The following is an 18,945-nucleotide window of genomic DNA, read 5'->3' on the forward strand; positions in this document are numbered from 1 at the left end:
ACGCCAGGGTCCACCCTTACCGAGGTTCAGGGATGAACAGTTCCTTCACAAGACCCACACGCTTTATTCTAGCTCAGAACTTTATTTCTGCAGATCCTTTTCGGAACACGTGTGGGATGTCGGGATGGGGCACCTGGGCTCTCCTGACACCAGCTTCTGAAAAAGTACAAGCCACCGCATTGGAGGCTCTCGGTCTTGGGATCATAGGGGCCGAGGCCGGAGCCGGCAGCTACCACGGGCCCGGCCTGTGTCCATCGCACCTGCACGTTTAAACGCCGTTCCCCACAGCTGTAACCCGGAGGTACATTTCAATGGATGTTTTCTTGGAAGCTACTGGGTTAGAAAGCACTTGGCTGCCTGCTTGGAAGAATCACTTTTAAATGCGAACAGGCCCCAGAGCCCCTGGCGCCGAGGTGGGGACACACGGGGGACAGGGCGGTGGTCCGCTGCAGGGCTGGCATCAGAGCATCTTCGTCAAGCGCCCTGAATGATCGGCAGGAACCGCCTGACACGTTCCTTTGGAAAAGGGCCTTTTCTCCTATAAACGGGATGAGAAGGAAACAATACTGTCCTCTAAGATGTAATAGATCTTTAATGAAGGCAAACTCTCCTCCACTGGGGATCACAATTTATGCTTCCAAACCCCAGCCCAGGGCCAGGGCAGAGGAGTAAATGGCCACCGTGACGGGCAGAGCCATCCCACGCAAGCCCACACCTCGGGTCCTTGTCTTAGCAACTCAGGGGAAATCTCGCAGTTGCCTTGGTAACCCAAGGGATTTCAGACATTAGCAAGAGTACACCAGGAGAAATCACTTGTTGGATTCTAAAAACACCTTCTGCTCGACAACTGCATTTAAAACATCAAACCCACAGGCTTAGGGAGCATCCTCGTTCTTAACATGCTGGTGGGCTCTCCGATCTAGGGCCTCCAGCCCCGCGGCCCGCCGGACGACTCGTGATGCAGCAGGTGCAGGACAGGACGGGAAGGCTCTGCGGCCCTGACCCACCCAGAAGGTTCCTGAAGTCAGTCCCTGTGGACGCTGCTCTCCAGGCTTTAGTCAGAGCTAAAGGGACGTTTAGTCGTCACGGAGAGAGCAGACACAGACAACCACTGTGCCGACCGCTGGCAGAGAGGCAGGTGGGCTTTCTATCATCTCAGAAACTTAACCTTCTTCTGAGTTAGTTCAGTTACACTCAACGGTTCTGCGGGGGGCTTCCCATCAGGGACACTGGCAACGTCATGAGCAGGGGTGGGCGGCTCCTGGCATGCAGCGGGCAGAGGCCAGGGCACTGCCGATGTCCTACAGCGCGAAGGACGCCACCTCACACAGAATCATCCTGCCGAGGGGGTGACGCTGGTGGAACCCGCTTGGACTGAACCTGCAGGAGGCTGGCCCAGCGCTTGGGGCTGGGGACGCACAGGGGCAATGAGAATGAGAAGCAATAAGAAAGGCTACAGTGTCTCCTGGGGGTGATGAGAAAGTTCTGGGGACGGACAGTGGCGATGTATTTAATGCCAATGCACCTAAAGATGGCCAAAGGGGTGAAGTTCATGATACGCACGTCTTACCACAGTGATCAAGCCAGTGTATCAAGAGCCCCGGGGCGCCCTCCCAGCCCCAGCACAGGCCTAGCACTGGTGACACCTTGCAGCGCTTGTGCCCACGGCTCACTGCCTTCTCTCCACCTCTGTCCACCTCTGAGCCCCCACTGGGTTCTAACCTCCTTCCTGGAGGGGCCTCCCCAACGCGGTCACTTGCTGAGAAGCCTCCATCCTGCTAAGCCCCTCGCCACTCCAAACGCAGCCCGCGTGGTCCCAGCTGCCACTGGGGAAAGCTCGGTGCAGCCGTAATTAGCACATGGCATCTCGTAAACATTTCACTTGTTTACTAGCCTGGGAGACAGATAAAACCATCCTCCAGAGGGTGAGGGCCAGCGTCAACAAAGCTAGGCTGAGAGCCCTCACGGCTGACGGACTCGGGGCCCAGAAGGGGCTCCCCACCTGTGTGGTAACGCCCACCGGCTGCCCTGTGGGCGAACCACAGAACCCGCACTTGTTGGCAACGAGGAAATACCCCTCATCAGGAGGGGAGCTCGTGGCCACGGCCGGAGCCCGCACACCTGGCCTGGCCTTCCCTTCCACCCGAGTCACGCCACTTCGTGCAGTTCTTCATCTTTTTAACACCGTCACGTTTAAATCTTTAAAAATTAAGTTACGCCACCCAGTGCCTATGAGAGGCTCCACCACACCCCACGCTGGGGCTCCTTCCGGGGGTCACCCCCTTTCCAGCTCCAGAAACTCCCCAGCCCGGCAGCCTCGGTGTGTCGGCGGCCCTGGCGCACCCGCTGGGATGCGTTGGCCACCTTCCCCGCGCTCACACCGATTTACTATGAAAGGGGGTGACCCGCGGGAAGCCACCAGTGTGAGCCTGGAAAGTTGCCACTGCATGGACAAAACGAGCGGCCCCGGGGCCACCGACAAACAGTGCCTTTGGGCTGCCCATGACCCCAGGGCGCCTGAGCCCGGCCTGTAACAAACCAAAGGCTTACTTGAGTCTCGGCTGCTGAAGGGCCACCCGGACGTCGGGAGGAAAGATGGCAGCGGGGAGCCGGCCCGGCTGTCGTCCTCCACCTGCTGCGTGATGTGCCGGACCGTGTCTTTGTTCTTGCGGTTCTTCCTCCGGCCCGTGGGCTGCCAGCCGTCCCCTGCCGCCTGCTCTGAGAAGGAGTTCTGAGCGGCCCCATCCCCGGCGGACGGCGGCTCGCTGCCCCCGTAGTGAGCCGGCGAGAGCCGCTCCTCCTTGATGTGCAGGGGCCCGTAGCCCACGTCGCCAGGCCACAGCGGCTGGGAGGACAGGTCCGCGGGGCCGTCGGCCTTGGGCTCCTGGTCCTCCTTCCCGCAGCTGCTCCCGCCCTCGTGGCAGCTGGCGATGGCCGAGTCCCCAGAAGAGTTGGCGGGGCTCGTGCGGCGGGCCAGCCACGGGGAGATGCTCCTCCCGGCCATGACGGCGGAGATGAGGGCGTCCGCGCCGCTGCTGGGTGGGGCGCCCACCTCGAACTCCGAGAGCTCGTCCGAGGCGTCCGGCTTGATGCTGATGTCCAGCGCGGCCTTGATGAAGTCGTGGCAGGCCTGCACGATGTCCGTCATCTGCAGGAAGCTGGCCGCGGACATCACCTCGATGACGTTCCTGCTGGTGAGGGCCAGGTGGGCGGAATACATGAAGTCGATGATGGCCTTGAAGCCCTGGGCCGTGACGATGTCCAGGTGCGTGACCGTGGCCTGGTCGGACGCCTTCTGCACCTGGCAGTAGAGCGTCTTAAAGTAGCGGCTGCTGCCGAGCAGGACGTTCTTGTGGGCCTTGAAGACCTTGCCCTCGACCACCACGCACACGTCGCACAGGACGCCGTGCTGCCTCTGCTCGTTGAGCTCGTGGAGCAGATGCCGGTAGTGGGACGCGATTTCCATATCTTCCCGCCGGCTGTTCATCTGGGATCCTGGGGTGGTCTCTTCTACGGACTCTGTGGGGCAAGAACGGAAGGGTTACCCGCACGGTCGACACACACACCGAGGGAGTTAGGAGGGTGCACAGAGGGCGGCCACCGGGCACAGGGCACTCGACGGTGGGCACCTGAACCAGCGTCCAGTTTGAGGCTCACCTGTCGTCGGGCACGTGGCGCTCTGAACAGAATCCTACAGGCTGCAGCCAACCCTCCGAGCAAACAAATATTCCAGAAAGGAGGAGAACACCCATCCACAGTCGAAGCGACTTTCTCACCCAAACAGAAAATCAGAACATCTAGGCCAAGTAACCCAGGGGCACCTTCATCCCTCACCCTTGAAGAAGCATCCTTTAAAAACAAAGCGACAGGGCTTCCCTGGTGGCGCAGTGGTTGGGAGTCCGCCTGCCGATGCAGGGGACGCGGGTTCGTGCCCCGGTCCGGGAGGATCCCACATGCCGCGGAGCGGCTGGGCCCGTGAGCCATGGCCGCTGAGCCTGCGCGTCCGGAGCCTGTGCTCCGCAACGGGAGAGGCCACAACAGTGAGAGGCCCGTGTACCGCAAAAAAAAAACCAACAAAAAACAAAGCAACAACATCCTACACAAACAAAACCCCTAGAACAGTAAGGACTGAAGTTGGACATCCACAAACTCCCAAACTCCAGCCCAAGCCAGCTCCAGAGGGAGAAGGCCCTGTGACCAGCTCAGCCCCCAGGAAGGTATCTTTGGGGGAGGGACCCAAGGTGATGAGAACCCCCTTCGCGGTCCCAAGCACCCGAATCATTTCTCGAGTTGGGCCCCACGCGCTGCTCTCCCCAGACTCGTTCCCCAGTTCTTTGCTGCTCCTGAAGTTTCCCGGGGCCACCGGACTGGGCAGACAAAACAATAGAACTTCAGTGCCGCCCGACTGGAGGCCAGAGCCCGACCGAGGCCAAGGTGCGGGCAGGACTCCCTCCAAAGGCCCCACCGGGGGCTGCATCCTGGCCTCCGTCAGCTTCTGTGGTGACTGGCTCAGCGTCCTTGGCTCGTGGAAGCGTCACCCACCTCTGCCTCTGCCGCCTCCCTGTGTGCGTGTCTGTCCCAGTGTCCCCTCCTACAAGGACACGGTCCTATCGGATTAGGCCCATCCTACTACCTCAGTACAAATCACATCCAAACTAGCTCAGGTTCTGAGGCTCTGGGGGCTAGGACTTCACTGTACGAAATCTGGGGCCAGGCTCACAGCATAAGATGCCCTGCAGAAGACAGGTCGTCCCTGATAAACACACCATTTTCCAGCTGGTCAAATGTGCGGACATCCGTCCACCTTTCCCCGGGGGGGGGGGGGGAAGGGGCGGGGGGCAGGGGCGGAGGGCAGGGGCCACCTCATTTGTGCAACACCTTCCTTTAGACTTTACGTTTCGCATCACCATCTGAGGTCACCTGGAAACACCCACAGTCCCCAGGCTGGGAGAACAAGGCTGGGGAGGGTCCAAGCCTGTCACTCCCTTGTCTCCCTCAACAGCCCACCCAGCTCCGTCCCTGCCAGGCGAGAATAGAGACCCCCCACTCCAACCAGCCCCCCGACTCGAAGACCAGAAGTAAACACTCTGCTTCGATCGTGTGACAGCAGCGGGACCTGACCCCGCGGACGAGCCCTGAGGAGAGCAGGCAAGCCCAGAACTGGCTGCGGTGCTCGGCCCTGGGTGCGTGGACCACCCCCGAGGGTGGTCGGCAGCCGGTCTGCCCCTCCTCCAGGGCGTGGGAGGCGGGGAGGGGGACAGAAAGGCCGTCCAGGTGTGGCTTCACACCGCACACCTGGCGTTACAGACTCAGGTTAGTCAGACGCTGAGGGAGGATCCGAAACACACGTCAAACCAGGAAATCGACCATTTAAACTCAAAGCATCGGCTTCATGCCCCGAGTCCATGCGGAGCTCCGGCCGAACATGGGGGGAGGTACTGAGAGCCCTAAGGACCCTATATTCAAGTTAGGGAAAGGCATGTTTCATCCCCTGACTTCCTATATGAATAATAAGGCTCTTTTCTCGCCAGTGAAACAGAGCCTAAGAATTAGGAAGAACCCTGAAAAGGGGCAGAATGCCGGGGCCATTTTAGAGAAGTAACAACTACCTCAGCTGGCTTTTGCATTTCTCAAATAACTTCAACTCATATGGAAAGTTCTAAAATAAATTAACATTCAGTCAGAGCAGCTTAAAATCAGTTATGTACTTCACAGAGATTTTGTCGTAAGAAAACACAATTTTCATTAGGGAAAAAAGTCACCTGTACACTAAAACGAAAAGGCATCTAAAGGAATGATAATCAAAAACAGATTAGTCTGGGGGACTTCCCTGGCAGTTCAGTGGTTAGGACTCCGCGCTTCCACTGCAGGGCGCACAGGTTCGATTCCTGGTTGAGGAACTAAGATCCCACGTGCCGTGCGGTACAGCCAAAAAAAAAAAAACAGATTAGTCTGCTATGGAAACATTAAGGATACACGTAATTTATCCAATTTATCCAGGAAACTTTAAGGGAATAACTGAGTTTGCATTACAAAGCTGGTTATGTCTCCACATCAGTAGGCGGTCATGAGGGTCCCACCCACCTGACCGCAGCAGAAGAGCGGCTGCCCAGTTGCATTTCAGCAGCTGTGACCCTAAGAATGGAAGCATCTGGGTGGTCATGTCACGTGATGGCCTGATAAGAAAGATGCAGGCTGCAGACTAAAGCAGCTCACCACACTTTTTCTTTGAGGGCAAGGGCAGCAGAGCATCTGCTACCGTCCAGTGAAGATGCTCCTGGCCGTGGGTCACACAGCTGTTCAGGGAACACACACCTATGGACCCACACCTGTTCACAGGACACACACCTGTGGACTGATGACCTGACTGTCATCTCTGAGTTACCGGGGCTGCTGCACAGATCACAGGGCACGTTCATGCACAAAGGTCCACGCAGGCAGCCCTGTGACGAAGGGACCCTCAGAGAGAAGCCTGCGGTCCTCAGGGACTCCGATGCCACACTGACAGGAACAGCTAAGGCTGGCTGAGACCCAGGGGCATTTGTTGCCACACCGGCACCTGAGACTTCACCAAAGTGACCCACGTGCCACCTGGAAGCCACATCATCTCTCCAGTGTTTTTGTTTCTCCTGTGGGGTCTCTACTGTCTATTTTATTTATAGCTTGCTAATCTCAAGACGCTTCAGTTTCGGACAGTATCACTTATGAAACGTGGCCACTTTGGTGCCAGAACAACTTGAATCCATGATCAGACCACACTCCAAACGCTGCGTCGCCCTGCACAGCGCGGGGCTCGGGGCTGGCCGCCCTCACACGGGCAACCTGGGGCACAGGGACCATGCCAGAGACCCCACAGCGAGTGACGGAGGGGGCAGCCGCGGGTCTGTCCTGCCCAGCGGGCAGCCTGCCTGCTGCGGGACCCATTTCCAATCCCGCAGCCTCCGGGAAGGGCGGAGGTGGTCTCCAAGCTGCCAGGCAGGGAAACTGAGGCTTGGAGGTTCCCAGAGTCTGGCCGTCGGGGAGCCGCCATCCTGGGCCCTCGAGCCTCACTGTTGCGAGACACAGGTCTCGGCTGCTCAGCACGGTGACCCAGGGGCGAGGGAGGCTTTGAGGTCTCCCCCAAACAAGCCGCACTCAGATGTGAGCACAGACCTGCTCTGCCAGCCTCTCTGAGAGGCAGGTACCCGATGTGGGTGTCAGGGGTGCTCCCCTGTCTGTCACTTGCAGGGTTCAGAGCCCCCGGCACCTCAATCCCAGAGCACCTCCCGAACCTTTTCCCTACATCATCTGAAGGTACAGGGTCTCAACCAAAAGCCATCTTCACAAATTATCAGCAGGCGCTATGTGTCTTACTCATCCAGCGCGTCCATGAGACCACTGATGCTTCGTGGGCAAAAGCCTAATAGACCGCCAAGCCTCGGAACGCACAAGAACCATGAAACGTGGAGACTCTGCCGTGAGCATGTTTCATTTGCTGCACTGCGTGTTCAAAGCAGTAATTCCGGGAGCTGGACGGGGTATTTTTTTCCTCTGGTCCCTAAGGAGCTCCACCTGGAAGGCAACTGGTTTTAATAAGAATGTAAAACAGTGGATGCAATTTGGACGTGTGTCCTGCTGCACCCAAACAAGCCCCAGGTCTGTACAGGGACCTGGGCCCCTGGTGGGCCGGCCCCTCCCCTGGGCCAGTCACCAAGTCTCAGTCCAGAAAAACCCAACGCTATCAGGTGAGTACCTCCAACACCCCCAGAACCTCCTTCCCGACCCAGCTTCGCCTCCCTTCTCACTTCTGCACTTTCATTGCCCTCAATTTACACTTCCTTGAAATGTTCCTTCAGACGTTACCTAACAGGCAAATGTTGTTTTAAAGCAGAAGCAAGGTACCTTTAGCGCTAGGACCAAGCCGCCCCGATGCTGGTCTGCAGAAGCCAAGCTGCCTCCCGCAGGGCCAACCGGCCGAGCCCATCTAAACGGCCCTTCCACAAAGACACGGGTGACTCTCTCGATAACTACGCGGCGTGAAAGCAGCTGGACAAAGGAGACAGTGCGGGAGTCCCTGCCATGAAACCGGAACCTGCAAGGCGACCTACAGGGAAGGGGACAGGAGGAAGGTCAGGGGCTGCCTGGCCTGGGGACAGCGAGGGATGGAGACCCCAGGCGTGTGCAAACCCACCCAACTACGCTCTCTGATGAGTAGTTTGTCGTAAACAAATCGTTACAAGGTCGATTAGAATCTATTTTTATGGAAACATCCTTGTTCAGCTACAAACATGTGCGTGTCTATTGCCTTTTGCTGGGGGTCGCACCGCATCCCCCAAACTCACTCCTGGAGCCTTCATCCCCAGAGCTCGGCATGTGACCGTATTTGGAAGCAGGGCCCTTGCAGATGTAACTGGTTAAGACAAGGTCGTTAGGGTGAGCCTTGATCCGATGTGACACGTGTCCTTATAGGAAGGGGACACGGGGACACAGACACCTCACAGGGAGGCGGCTGTGTGCTAACAGTGATGAGGCCACAGCCGAGGAACCAGCAGGAGCTGGAGGGATGCCTGGGACAGAGTGGGCGCGGCCCTTGCCCTCCAACTTCTGGCCTCTGGGACTGCGATGGGATAAAGCTCTGTCGTTTAAGACGTTCAGCCCCGGGTTCCGTCAGGAGCCCCGGGACATAGCATGTCTACCACGGAACGCCACTGACGCCGACGGCGTGATTCGGCGTGGATGGAAAGCACTCTGACGCTTCTCGACAAGAACAGCCCGCTCTGCCTCACCCCGGGTGTCCCGGGGCAGAATCCAGCAACTCAGCACCGTCACTCCACGGACAGCACTTCCCTCACCCCGACGGCTACGACCTTCTGAAAAACCCAAGGTCAAGACGCCAGCGATGGGAAATCACGTTACAACCCACAGTTTACATACATTGTATTGTCAGTGTTCACGGCTGCCTTTTAAGATTTAAAACCGAGCTCCTGCCTGGGAAGAAATACTCCACGTGCGTTAAGAGAAGTCATCCTTGACTGCCTGATGGGGGTGGCTTCGCCCAAAGTTTCTCCGGTGACCACAGTCCGACGCCCTTGGGTGCTGGAGACCAGCGTGATCTCAGAAGGCAAAACTGTGCCGCCAGGATGAGCCCTGCCCCGCCCTCTCCCTTGCTGCCGCCTCCATCCAGGCTGGAGCGGCCCCCCACCCCGCCTTTCCTACCTGCGCACACCCTGACCGCGTAGGGCCGGACACATCCTGTGACCACGGGGACCCCCCCTTCCAAGACCGTTGGGGTGGCTTCCCCCACCCCCCGCCTGCCCAGCTCTCGCTCTCAGCGAGGAAGGACCCACAGAGTCCCAGGGTCTCACCCACGTCCCGGCGTTTCCCCAGGCTGTTTCCACTTTGTCCCCTGCGGTGCCCAGGAGCCTTGGAGCTGCGCTGGGTGCTGGCGCCCAGGCTGAGGACGAGGCTCCCCCAGCCACGATTCCAGAGCAGCACACAGGTGCCGCGAGGGCGCCCGCACTTGGGCAGGTGCCAGGGTCGGGGAGACTTCCCAGAAGGGGGCACAGGCCAGTCAGGACAAGGGAGTAGGCGCTGGGGGTGGGAGGGAGGGGGGAGGGCCCCAGGAGGGAGCAGCACATTGCGGGTGGCGCTGGCCTCCACACAAGGCCCCGTGAGCTGCCATTCCCGGGTTCAGGGCCTCGGGGTGGGGGGCCCTCCCACGGTGACCCTGGCCTGGGGCTAAGCGAGCCTCAAGGGGGCTGGACAGAGTCCACCTTCGCACTCCAGGTCTGCGCTGGCGTGGAGACAACACAGCGACCCCAGTGACCCAGCCGAGCCCTGACCCTGGAGGTGCCAGGCCACCGAGCCACCGCCCTGGCTGTTCCAGCCCAGCCCCAGAGGACGCGGCCCTGACCGACGGAAGAACCGCGGAAGTCGGCCCCAGCACCTCGGCACACAAGAGCCCCTGTGTTTCAGGGTGGGCAGAGTGCAGCGAGCGGTGGCCGAAACACAGGCAGCCCAGAGACGGCACAACGCCTTGGGCGTCTGGCGGGAGAGAGCACGCGACAGTGAGATGGGGCAGGGCCAAGGAAAGACCCCGCAACCAGCCAGGGCAGTGCCAGTGTGGGCCTCAGGGTGGCACCAGCCACCAAGACCAAGAGCCCAGGGCCCAACACACTGAGCGGAGACCTGGACTCTCAGGGGAGAGCAGCCCCCCCGGGGGGGGTCCCAGACATCCTGATTCGGGTTCTGGCACAGGGGAGGGTGCCCAGGGCCCTGGGAACAAGTGTAGGGGCAGGGAGAGAACAGAAGAGACCAAGCAGGAACAGGGGGGACCTCCCATAAAGGCCTAAGTCAGAGCCGAGGCCCCGGCCGGGCGCGTCGGCCCGAGAGCTCTGTCACTTCTGCTGGTGGGAAGCTGGTCGGGGGAATTTGTTTTGCGGGACTGGGGAGAGAAAGAGGAAGAGGTCAGCACTTTACCTGTGCTCCCAGGCACTTCCTGCTACACTCAACCCCCATTTTGGACGTTTCGTCTCTAAACCACGCTTCGTCACAACAGGCAGCTAAACTGTCAGCTCCCTTAGTGCTCGTTTTACAGGTGGAGCGACAAAGGCAAACCCTGCTGTGGAATACAAAAGGGATGCAAGCGCCCAGCTGGTGACACTGCCTCCTCCTCCAGGGAGCCTCCAGGGGCTCCTCCCACTATGGCTCGCAAGGCGCCTCTGTCTCCCGACAGCTTCACATCTTCCCGCCGAATCTGACAGCCTCTCCACACAGGGACCACATCTCGACGCTGTCCTGGTGCACAGCCTTGGCGGGGGGGGGGGCGGGGGGTGGTCAACAAAACGACAGTACCGGGCTTCCCTGGTGGTGCAGTGGTTAAGAATCCTCCTGCCAGTGAAGGGGACACAGGTTCGAGCCCTGGTCCGGGAAGATCCCACATGTCGCAGAGCAACTAAGCCCGTGAGCCACAACCACTGAAGCCTGCGCTCTAGAGCCCGTGAGCCACAACCACTGAAGCCTGCGCTCTAGAGCCCGTGAGCCACAACTACTGAAGCCCGCCTGCCTAGAGCCTGTGAGTCACAACTACTGAAGCCTGCGCTCTAGAGCCCGTGAGTCACAACTACTGAAGCCCGCCTGCCTAGACACCGTGCTCCCCCACAAAGAGTAGCCCCCGCTCGCCACAACTAGAGAAAGCCCGCGACCTGGCTGGTTGCGGGGTCTTTCCCTGGCCCTGCCCCATCTCATTGTCGCATTGGATCTTGGCAGATTTAACCAAGTTAAGATGAGGTCATAACCCAAGTGGGTCTGATGTGTCACCAAAGGGGGACATCTGGACACAGACATGCACAGAGGGACAGAGATGGGAAGGACGTGGCCACAAGCCCAGGGGCGCCTGGGCCCCAAGAGCTGAAGAGGCAGGAAGGACCGTCCCCCAGAGCCCCCAGAGGGGGCGCAGCCCTGGAGCCCTTGCTAAGAGGGAACATTTCTGTCGAGTTTGCCATCACTTTGTGGCACTTGGTTACAAAAGCCCTAGAAAAAGCCACGCGTCCACTTAAAATTTTTGTAAATTTTTCTTAAAAAGAAAGCTGATCGGCTTAACAAGGCAGAAGAATGCTTTCCAAGGGTTTTAAATCTGAGATACATTGTGACTCGAAATGTTAACTAACACTTGTGCGCCCTGCCGCCAAGGAAAACGCAGAATCTAAATAGGAAATAACCTCAAAGCAATGCCTGTTCTCAAGCTATAGGATGGAATCTTTTGTTGTCTTTTTCAACATTTTACTTTGAAACACTTTCCAACCTAAGGAAAAGTTATAAGAATAATTTCAGAGAACTCCCACCTAACCCTTAACCAGAAACACCACTTTTTTTTTTTAACATTTTGCAACATTTGTTTACATCAAGTAACTGCTGGAATCTTTCATAGGTCTTTCTCTTTTGTTTGTTTATAAATTTATTTTAGGCTGCATTGGTCTTCTTGCTGTGCCTGGGTTTTCTCTAGTTGCGGCGAGCGGGGGCTACTCTGCGTTGCGGTGCACAGGCTTCTCATTGTGGTGGCTTCTCTTGTTGTGGAGCACGGGCTCTAGGCGCGTGGGCTTCAGTTGTGGCACGCCGGCTCTAGAGCGCAGGCTCAGTAGTTGTGGCGCACGGGCTTAGTCCGTGGCATGTGGGATCTTCCTGGACCAGGGCTCAAACCCATGTCCCCTGCATCGGCAGGTGGAATCTTAACCACTGTGCCACCAGGGAAGCCCTATGGGTCTCTTTTTTCTTAAAAGTTGCATCGCTGGAAAACGAGAGAAGCCACCCAACAACCCAAGGTTCTGCCTAGGAAACCCAGTACTGATGGGTCGCTAGGCCTGGACACGGGGCGGGCAGAAACGTGGTCCATCACTTTCCGGCTAGCGGCGGTGAGAGCACCACACAGGCCTGGACCAGCACAGATGTTTGCTCTGGCATCCAACGGAATTTCAGCCACTAATCGGATGTTTCCAAGTCCCCAGCTATCACTTCCGCACAGGCCTTTCAGATGGTAAACACTCATTAGATGCTGAGTAAATGAAGGCTGGGTGGACGGCTGCTGGGTGAATGAAGAGTGTGTGTCCGCCACGAGGACCTGCACCACGTGGCCCTCCAACAGCAGGGACGTCAATGACCCAGCAGTCCCGGACCTGACCAGGCCTCAGCAGTGAAGTGGTCACGCTGGCCCCTGATGGGGGTGGGGTGGGCTGACGCAGCAGCAGCTGGGGGCCCAGGCCAGGCCACAGGACCTGAGGCAGGGGCGTGTGGTGGACGCAGGAGGCCAAGGTGGGACAGACCTGGCGGGAAACGGGCCCCAGCATGGGGATTACCTGGACCCACTAGGATTCAGCTGGGCGCCAGCTCAGCAGGTGCTGCGGGCCCCGGGGTGGGGGCTCCTTCGGGGAGAATCCCTGGGAGGAGGAGCCCCTGGGGGCCAGTTCCTCCTCCCCCCTGGCTGGGGCCGGGCTTGGGCTCCAGGGAGGGCCCAGAGGTTGAGGGCACCCTGTCCCCGCTCTGGCGTGGGAGGGATAGCCTCCCCCAGGGAAGCCCCTCTCTGTCAAGTGCAGCTGGGACAGCTCCAAGGTGCTTTAAGATGTGAAACCCTGATTCACGAGGTTGGACCTGGGAGTTGCCACTGACCTGGGGAGGGCCTCAGGGACGCAGGGGCTTCCCAAGCCTCCCCTGGTGACAAGTGGCTGCAGCCCACGGGTAGGGGTCCCCCACCCGACCCGGGGGCTTCGCCGTCCCTGGCACAGAACCGTGCAGCGCTTGCTGGGGGGGGCACCCGTGTCAGGACAAAGCCCACACAGGGGCTGTGCCGTGACGCAAGGTGTCCCTCTGGAACGCGTGCCCCGACTCCCAGATGTGCTGCATCGTCAGCCCCGATTCTACTTTTGGAACCTCCCCCAAGGAAATAACCCCAGCACGCTGAGAACGAACACGCCCCAACTCGGAGGAGGAGAACAACGTGCCTGCCAGGGGTGCTGAGAATTCATGAGAAATAAGTGGGCATCGGAGCAGCACGGACCCGGCACATGTGCTCTAACCCCCATCCCTCCACGCCAGTCCCTTATTCAGACTCAGAGATGACATGCCTGTCCACCACCCGCTCGCGTGGGGCCGGATGACACCAGACCGATGACCAGGAGGCAGAATTGGCATTGATGAGAGAGAACCCACGCTGACCTTCCTACTCCTACGGGCCCCGAACGCGTGTGGGCTGGGGTCACACGACGGGTGGTCCATGCTGGACTTTCACACACTTGCCTGAAAGGACAGCGGACGGGCCACCCCTCCGGGCCCAGAGCCCCGCAGGGACGCACTGTCTCATCCAGAACCTCAGGCTGCCCTGGGGCGGCCCCCGGGGACACAGGCGGCTCCCTCCTGCCCGCAGCCCCGACTTCCGAGGAGCAAAAGGAACCCCTCGTTGGCGCCCTGGGTACAACCAGCACTTTCTCCGGTATTTCCTGGGAGCCTGGAGGAAGGCGCAGGCTCAGGAAACAGTGGCCAGGCATGCTGTGCTGCCTTGTAGGTCCCCTTAAATACGGTGACATTGCTGAGTGACTCCAGGAAGGGGGGTGGCAGCCATGTGACATTTCCCACCAGGACCTTGAGCTGGACGCATGACCGCTTGGACACACCCGCCGGCCGGTAAGCACACGCTGGGCACGGCCCTGCAGGGACCCACCGTGTCATCCTCTGGGGCCGGGGCTGCCCCGGCGCGATTCTGTGCTGGCTGGTATCAGGGTCCAGGCGGCGGACAGGAACACACCCGAGAACCTCACCTTCTCAGGACTTGGGAAACCGGGCCACGACCATGAGCAAACCCCACTTCCCTCACCAGCTCGGCCAAAATCCCAGTGTCTTCCTCATGAGACAGAAATTCTAGACCCAAGCTCCCATCACCCATCCATACACCTATTTCATGAGCCGCCACTGCTCTAGAGGGGCCAGCTCTCACACTTCAGACCCAGGAGTGGTTTTTACCCAGGGATAAAAACGACTTACCTGGGAAAAAACTAAGGTAAAAATAGCTCATGCCTCCGAACAAACATTAAAATATTCGAAAGGAATAATCTTGCCAAACAAATTATGTGAAAAAAAATTCCAAGATGTTCCTATACTTTAGTAACCAATGGCAAATCTAGAATTTTTCAAATAAAACTTATATAGGTGATAATTATCTTGGAAATTCCATATACATCTCCTTGGGACTTCCCTGGCCGTCCAGTGGTCAGGACTCTGCGCTTCGAACGCAGGGGGCACGGGTTCGATCGCTGGTCGGGGAACTGAGATCCGACTGCCTTGCAGCACAACCAAAAAAAAAGAAAAAGATAAAAACCCCAAACATATACATCTCCTTAACAAAAGGTACAAGTATCTTTCACAGCAGGCAGCACATATGAAAATGATGCGTTTTTAAGTCAGAAATTCCAATGCAGACGTCACCGTCACACTTTGGACCCTGAGTACCGGACACATGGGTCCCCTTCGCCTGGCCCTATGACCCCTCACGGGATAACAGGGCAGGGCTCCTGACGGTCAGAGGATGCCACCAGCCAGACCACCACGTGGGATCAACAGCTCCGATTTTTCAACAAACAGCACAGAACAGAATAAAGATCTCAGAGGCGCCACCCCACGTGCAACCCGCCCCGTCCCACCCCAGCTGGCGAGGGTCCTCATTCAGGGGGTGACCGTGAAGGTCAACCGAAGTGACAGCAAGGACCCTGGCCTCCCAAGGTTGCGGGGCCCCCAGGCTCCTGGTGACCTTGGGACCCACCGTAGAGGGACTTCGCCCGTGAACGTGGAGGACACGCCAGGGACAACAGCCCTGTCCACAACCACGGCCGCTGGTCACCATGGGGCACCTCCACACTCATCACGGCAAGAATCAGGACTTTCAGACCAGCCACTCGACAGCCTTACTTGATGGTACATGAAGTTCCTCCTGTTACTACAGCATGGAAGAAAGTTTTCTAGATTGTGAAGACTACGTTTCAATAGCTGCTACACTTCGTTTTCCAGTGTCTCCTACAGGAAGCAATAAAAACACCATCCAGAAAACGGGCCACAAGTCTCACCAGCTGCCAGGGGGCGAGAAAGGCCTGGGTCTGACCTGGGGGGGCAGACGGGCACACGGGTATCCAGCCATGCAGAGGGGTCCACAGGAGGGGCTGGGTCCTGCTTTGGAGCGGCGGCAGCCAGTACCCACCCCAGTGGCCCCGTTGGGGACCCTGGGCTCTGCCTCTGCTCCCCGCCCCACGCCCTCCCTCTGGGCCCTGCCGCATCCCTCTCCGTGGCAGGTGTCGACATCTGTCTGCCCTGTCCCTTCCCCTCTGGGACGCAGAGCAAGGACCTTGTTGGCTGCTGTGTCCCTGGTCCAAGAGCCCGGCTTGCTGCAGGCGTTGGGGTGAATGCAGGTCCGCAGAGCGAACTCACCAATACCGTTGTCACTGGCCACGTCTGCTCTACCAGCAAGGGAAGGGCAGGAGTGAGAGGTGACAGCTGGAGACACCGAAGAGGTCCCAGGAAACGCTGGGATTGAGAAATGTATGTGGTAACGTGTCAGGCAAATACAAGCTGTAACGGTGTAGTGGGTTGAATCACGTCCCCCCAAAAGATACGTTCAAGTCCTGACTGCAGGGGCACGTAACCTCATTTGGAAAGAGGGTCTTTGCAGACGTAATAGAGTTAAGATTAGGTCATTACGGTGGGCTCCAATTCAGCGTGACTGGTGTCCTTACAAGGAGAGGGAAATTTGGACACCAGGGTGAAGGCCATGAGAACAGGACAGGAGGTAGGAGGGATGTGTCTTGGCCATGAGCACCCAGGACGGCCAGCAGCCGCCAGAGACTAGAAGAGGCAGGAAGGGTCCTTCCCTGGAGCCTCCAGAGAGAGGGTGGCCCTGCCCGCACCTTGATTCAGGACTTCTGGCCTCCAGACCGTGAGAGAATACAGCTCTGTGTCTTAAGCTGCCAGGTTGGTGGCCCTGTGCTCTGACAGCCCCAGGGAACGCACTTAAACAGCAGCCTAACTTACACCAACAACGGTGTCACAACGCAACCGTCTCTCCCCGGCCAGACGGCAGGAAAGGCCTCTGAGATGGGGCATGAGGGGTTCCCACCCAGGATCCACACAGTCCGGCCTCACCCCTGGACCCTGGGCCAGGGTGCTGGTCCCCTCCCAGCGAGCAGCTGAGGGGATATGGGGAGTGCACGTTCCCTGCCAAGCAGGAGAAGGGACAAATCGTTGTCTATCCTAACAGTTACATGTCCGTTTCAGCGCGCACCAAGAAGAATATAACCGAGATACCAAGCTCGCGACTTCACGGGTATTCTTGCTTCTTAAGACGAGGCAAAAGAAATGTTAAGTCAATGTGAGGTCGGTGTGACCCACGGGCTGCATCGGGTGAGCTCGAGAGCTGGCGCTCGCCCTGCATTGCTTCTCCAAGGCTCGGTGAGTCTGCTGATCTCAGGGGAAGACACCCCGTCTTTGAAGGACCACCTGTGCCCCAATGGAGCAGATCTGCCGGCCACAGCGAAGGCGGGTCCCCTGGCACTAACCCTTCCCGACCTGCTTCTCGGGCCCTCAAGGGCACTCCCACACCCGGAAGTGCTCCCAGCTCCGCGGCATCCTGGGCCCCCCGCTCATCACAGAGGAACCACGGTCCCCGCAGCCACGTGGTACTGCCACCATTGGAGACTTCTACCCTCCCTCTGCTGCCGGGTCCAGGCAGGTGGGATTTCCACCCCACAAAGGAATCAAAAGCAGCAGGTGATGGAGAAGCCAGACCAGAGAAGAGAAGGAAAGAGATTTAAAAGACCACCCACCCACAGCCAAGTGTGTATCACACTGGCCAGTGGAGCTCAGTGACTTTAATGGTAAGGGATGTCCAAGGACACTGTCACCTTGTCACTCCTTGTTCTGGTCTCATTCTGCCAACAACGTAAGAAAAAAATAGGGGAATTCCCTGGCGGTCCAGTGGTTAGGACTCTGTGCTTTCACTGCCGAGGGCGCAGGTTCAATCCCTGGTCAGGGAACTAAGATCCCGCAAGCTGCATGGTGTGGCCAAAAAAAAGAAAAAGAAAAAAATAGGAAAGGTCAAGGTACCCAATATTAAAGACCCACTTTCTTCAGGTGCCTAGTGAGCCTGTCATGATACGTGGTCCCTGAACTTCTGAAAAGTTATTCAAAACACTCTGAGGTTGAGGGGAGAAAGTCTTCATATAAAATAAAAGCGATGAAATAACAAATGTTTCTATATCACCAGAGGCAATGGAAAAACACCATTACTTCCGGCTGGCCAGCCTGCTCCACTTTCTGTGTGAGACGGGGCGTGGGCCACGGAGCCGGCCGCCACAGGGCTGCCGGGAAGGACCGGGTTTCGAGCACAGACGGGCGGCTTCCTTAGAGGCCGGGGGTCAGGGTGGGTCCTAGGCCAAGGTGCCTGGCTCCCTAGAAGGGGCGACGGCCACCTGTGCGCTGACTCTGAACATCAGACGTCTGTGACTCGACCTCGTCTGGGGCACAGCGGACATCGCTGGCCCAGGGACTGGACGGCGGGGACCTGGGCTGAGCAGCCGGTGGCCCCACGATTCTGGGAGTGCTCCCCGAGGAGCCGGCTCCCTCCTGCCCCCGAAGGAAGCAGAGTCCTTTCTGAGCTGTCTTTAAACCTCCTAAGGAAAAGGAAACTGCTACTCAGAAGCGACATTGCTCTGGATGGGACGGGATGAGAGAACAAAACACACCTGCTTCAGACTTGGATGGGGCCACGGCGGTGCGCGAAGGCCCATTCTAGGCGCCTGCCTGACGCGCTCACACCAGAGGCGGATGCGCTGCCCACTTGCCCCACACCCTTGAGCTCCCCCAGGCGACCTGGCCCTCCCCCCCGAGCCTGCAGCACGCCTGACACTCACCCTCCCCGGGCCGGTCCTTCTGGGCCACGCTCCTGGTGGCCTGTCCGCCGCCCTGTCCACCCTCTCACCGTAGCCAACCCTCCAGTGCACACAGAGCCCCGGTGCCTTCCCTTGCCCAGCGGGCCCAGAGTGGGTCCCGTAGCGTGCTTCCAGAAAGCCCTCCTGTCCGCGTGCACGCCCACACCAGCCCCGTGCAACTCGGCGCAGCCACCGCTGGGACTGCGGGCGCTGAGCCCCGGGAGTCTGTCCGGAGTGCAGGCCGGTGAGCGCGGGTCTGGAGCGTGCGTGTTCCGCTGAGCGACAGTCCTGGCTGTGCTCTCCGGCCCCAGGCTCAGCCGTGGGACACCGTTCAGAGCGGCCGCAGAACACAGGTCAGACCCTCCTCGCACCAAGTGACACACGCTCAGAGGGTGACAAGCCGCCCGGGCCGTGCCGCCCACGTGTGTGCACCTTCACAGAGGCAGCTCTGGGTGCTTGAGATTCTCGAACCGTCCATCCGCGGCCCAAGACACAGAGGTGCCTTCTT

At 58.7% G+C, this 18,945-nt stretch overlaps 1 protein-coding gene across 4 annotated transcripts in view; it reads right to left on the reverse strand.

Annotated features, from left to right (window-relative positions):
* ZBTB46 (zinc finger and BTB domain containing 46) overlaps positions 1 to 18,945 on the reverse strand; it is a 57,073-nt gene that overhangs the window by 34,071 nt on the left and 4,057 nt on the right. Inside the window, exons 1-2 of one of the 4 annotated variants that reach the window (XM_073793195.1) lie at positions 7,882 to 9,122; positions 2,551 to 3,519 (exon numbers count right to left, since the gene is read on the reverse strand). In XM_073793195.1, the coding sequence (XP_073649296.1) occupies positions 2,551 to 3,519; positions 7,882 to 7,963 (1,051 nt within the window). In that variant the 5' untranslated portion in view covers positions 7,964 to 9,122. Of the gene's footprint in view, positions 1 to 2,550; positions 3,520 to 3,657; positions 7,822 to 7,881; positions 9,123 to 18,945 lie in introns of those variants that run through there. The other 3 variants (XM_073793193.1, XM_073793194.1, XM_004311086.4) reach the window with 3 other exon arrangements.

This window comes from Tursiops truncatus, chromosome 15 (genome assembly GCF_011762595.2).
Source record: "Tursiops truncatus isolate mTurTru1 chromosome 15, mTurTru1.mat.Y, whole genome shotgun sequence".
NCBI classification, from domain to species: domain Eukaryota; kingdom Metazoa; phylum Chordata; class Mammalia; order Artiodactyla; family Delphinidae; genus Tursiops; species Tursiops truncatus.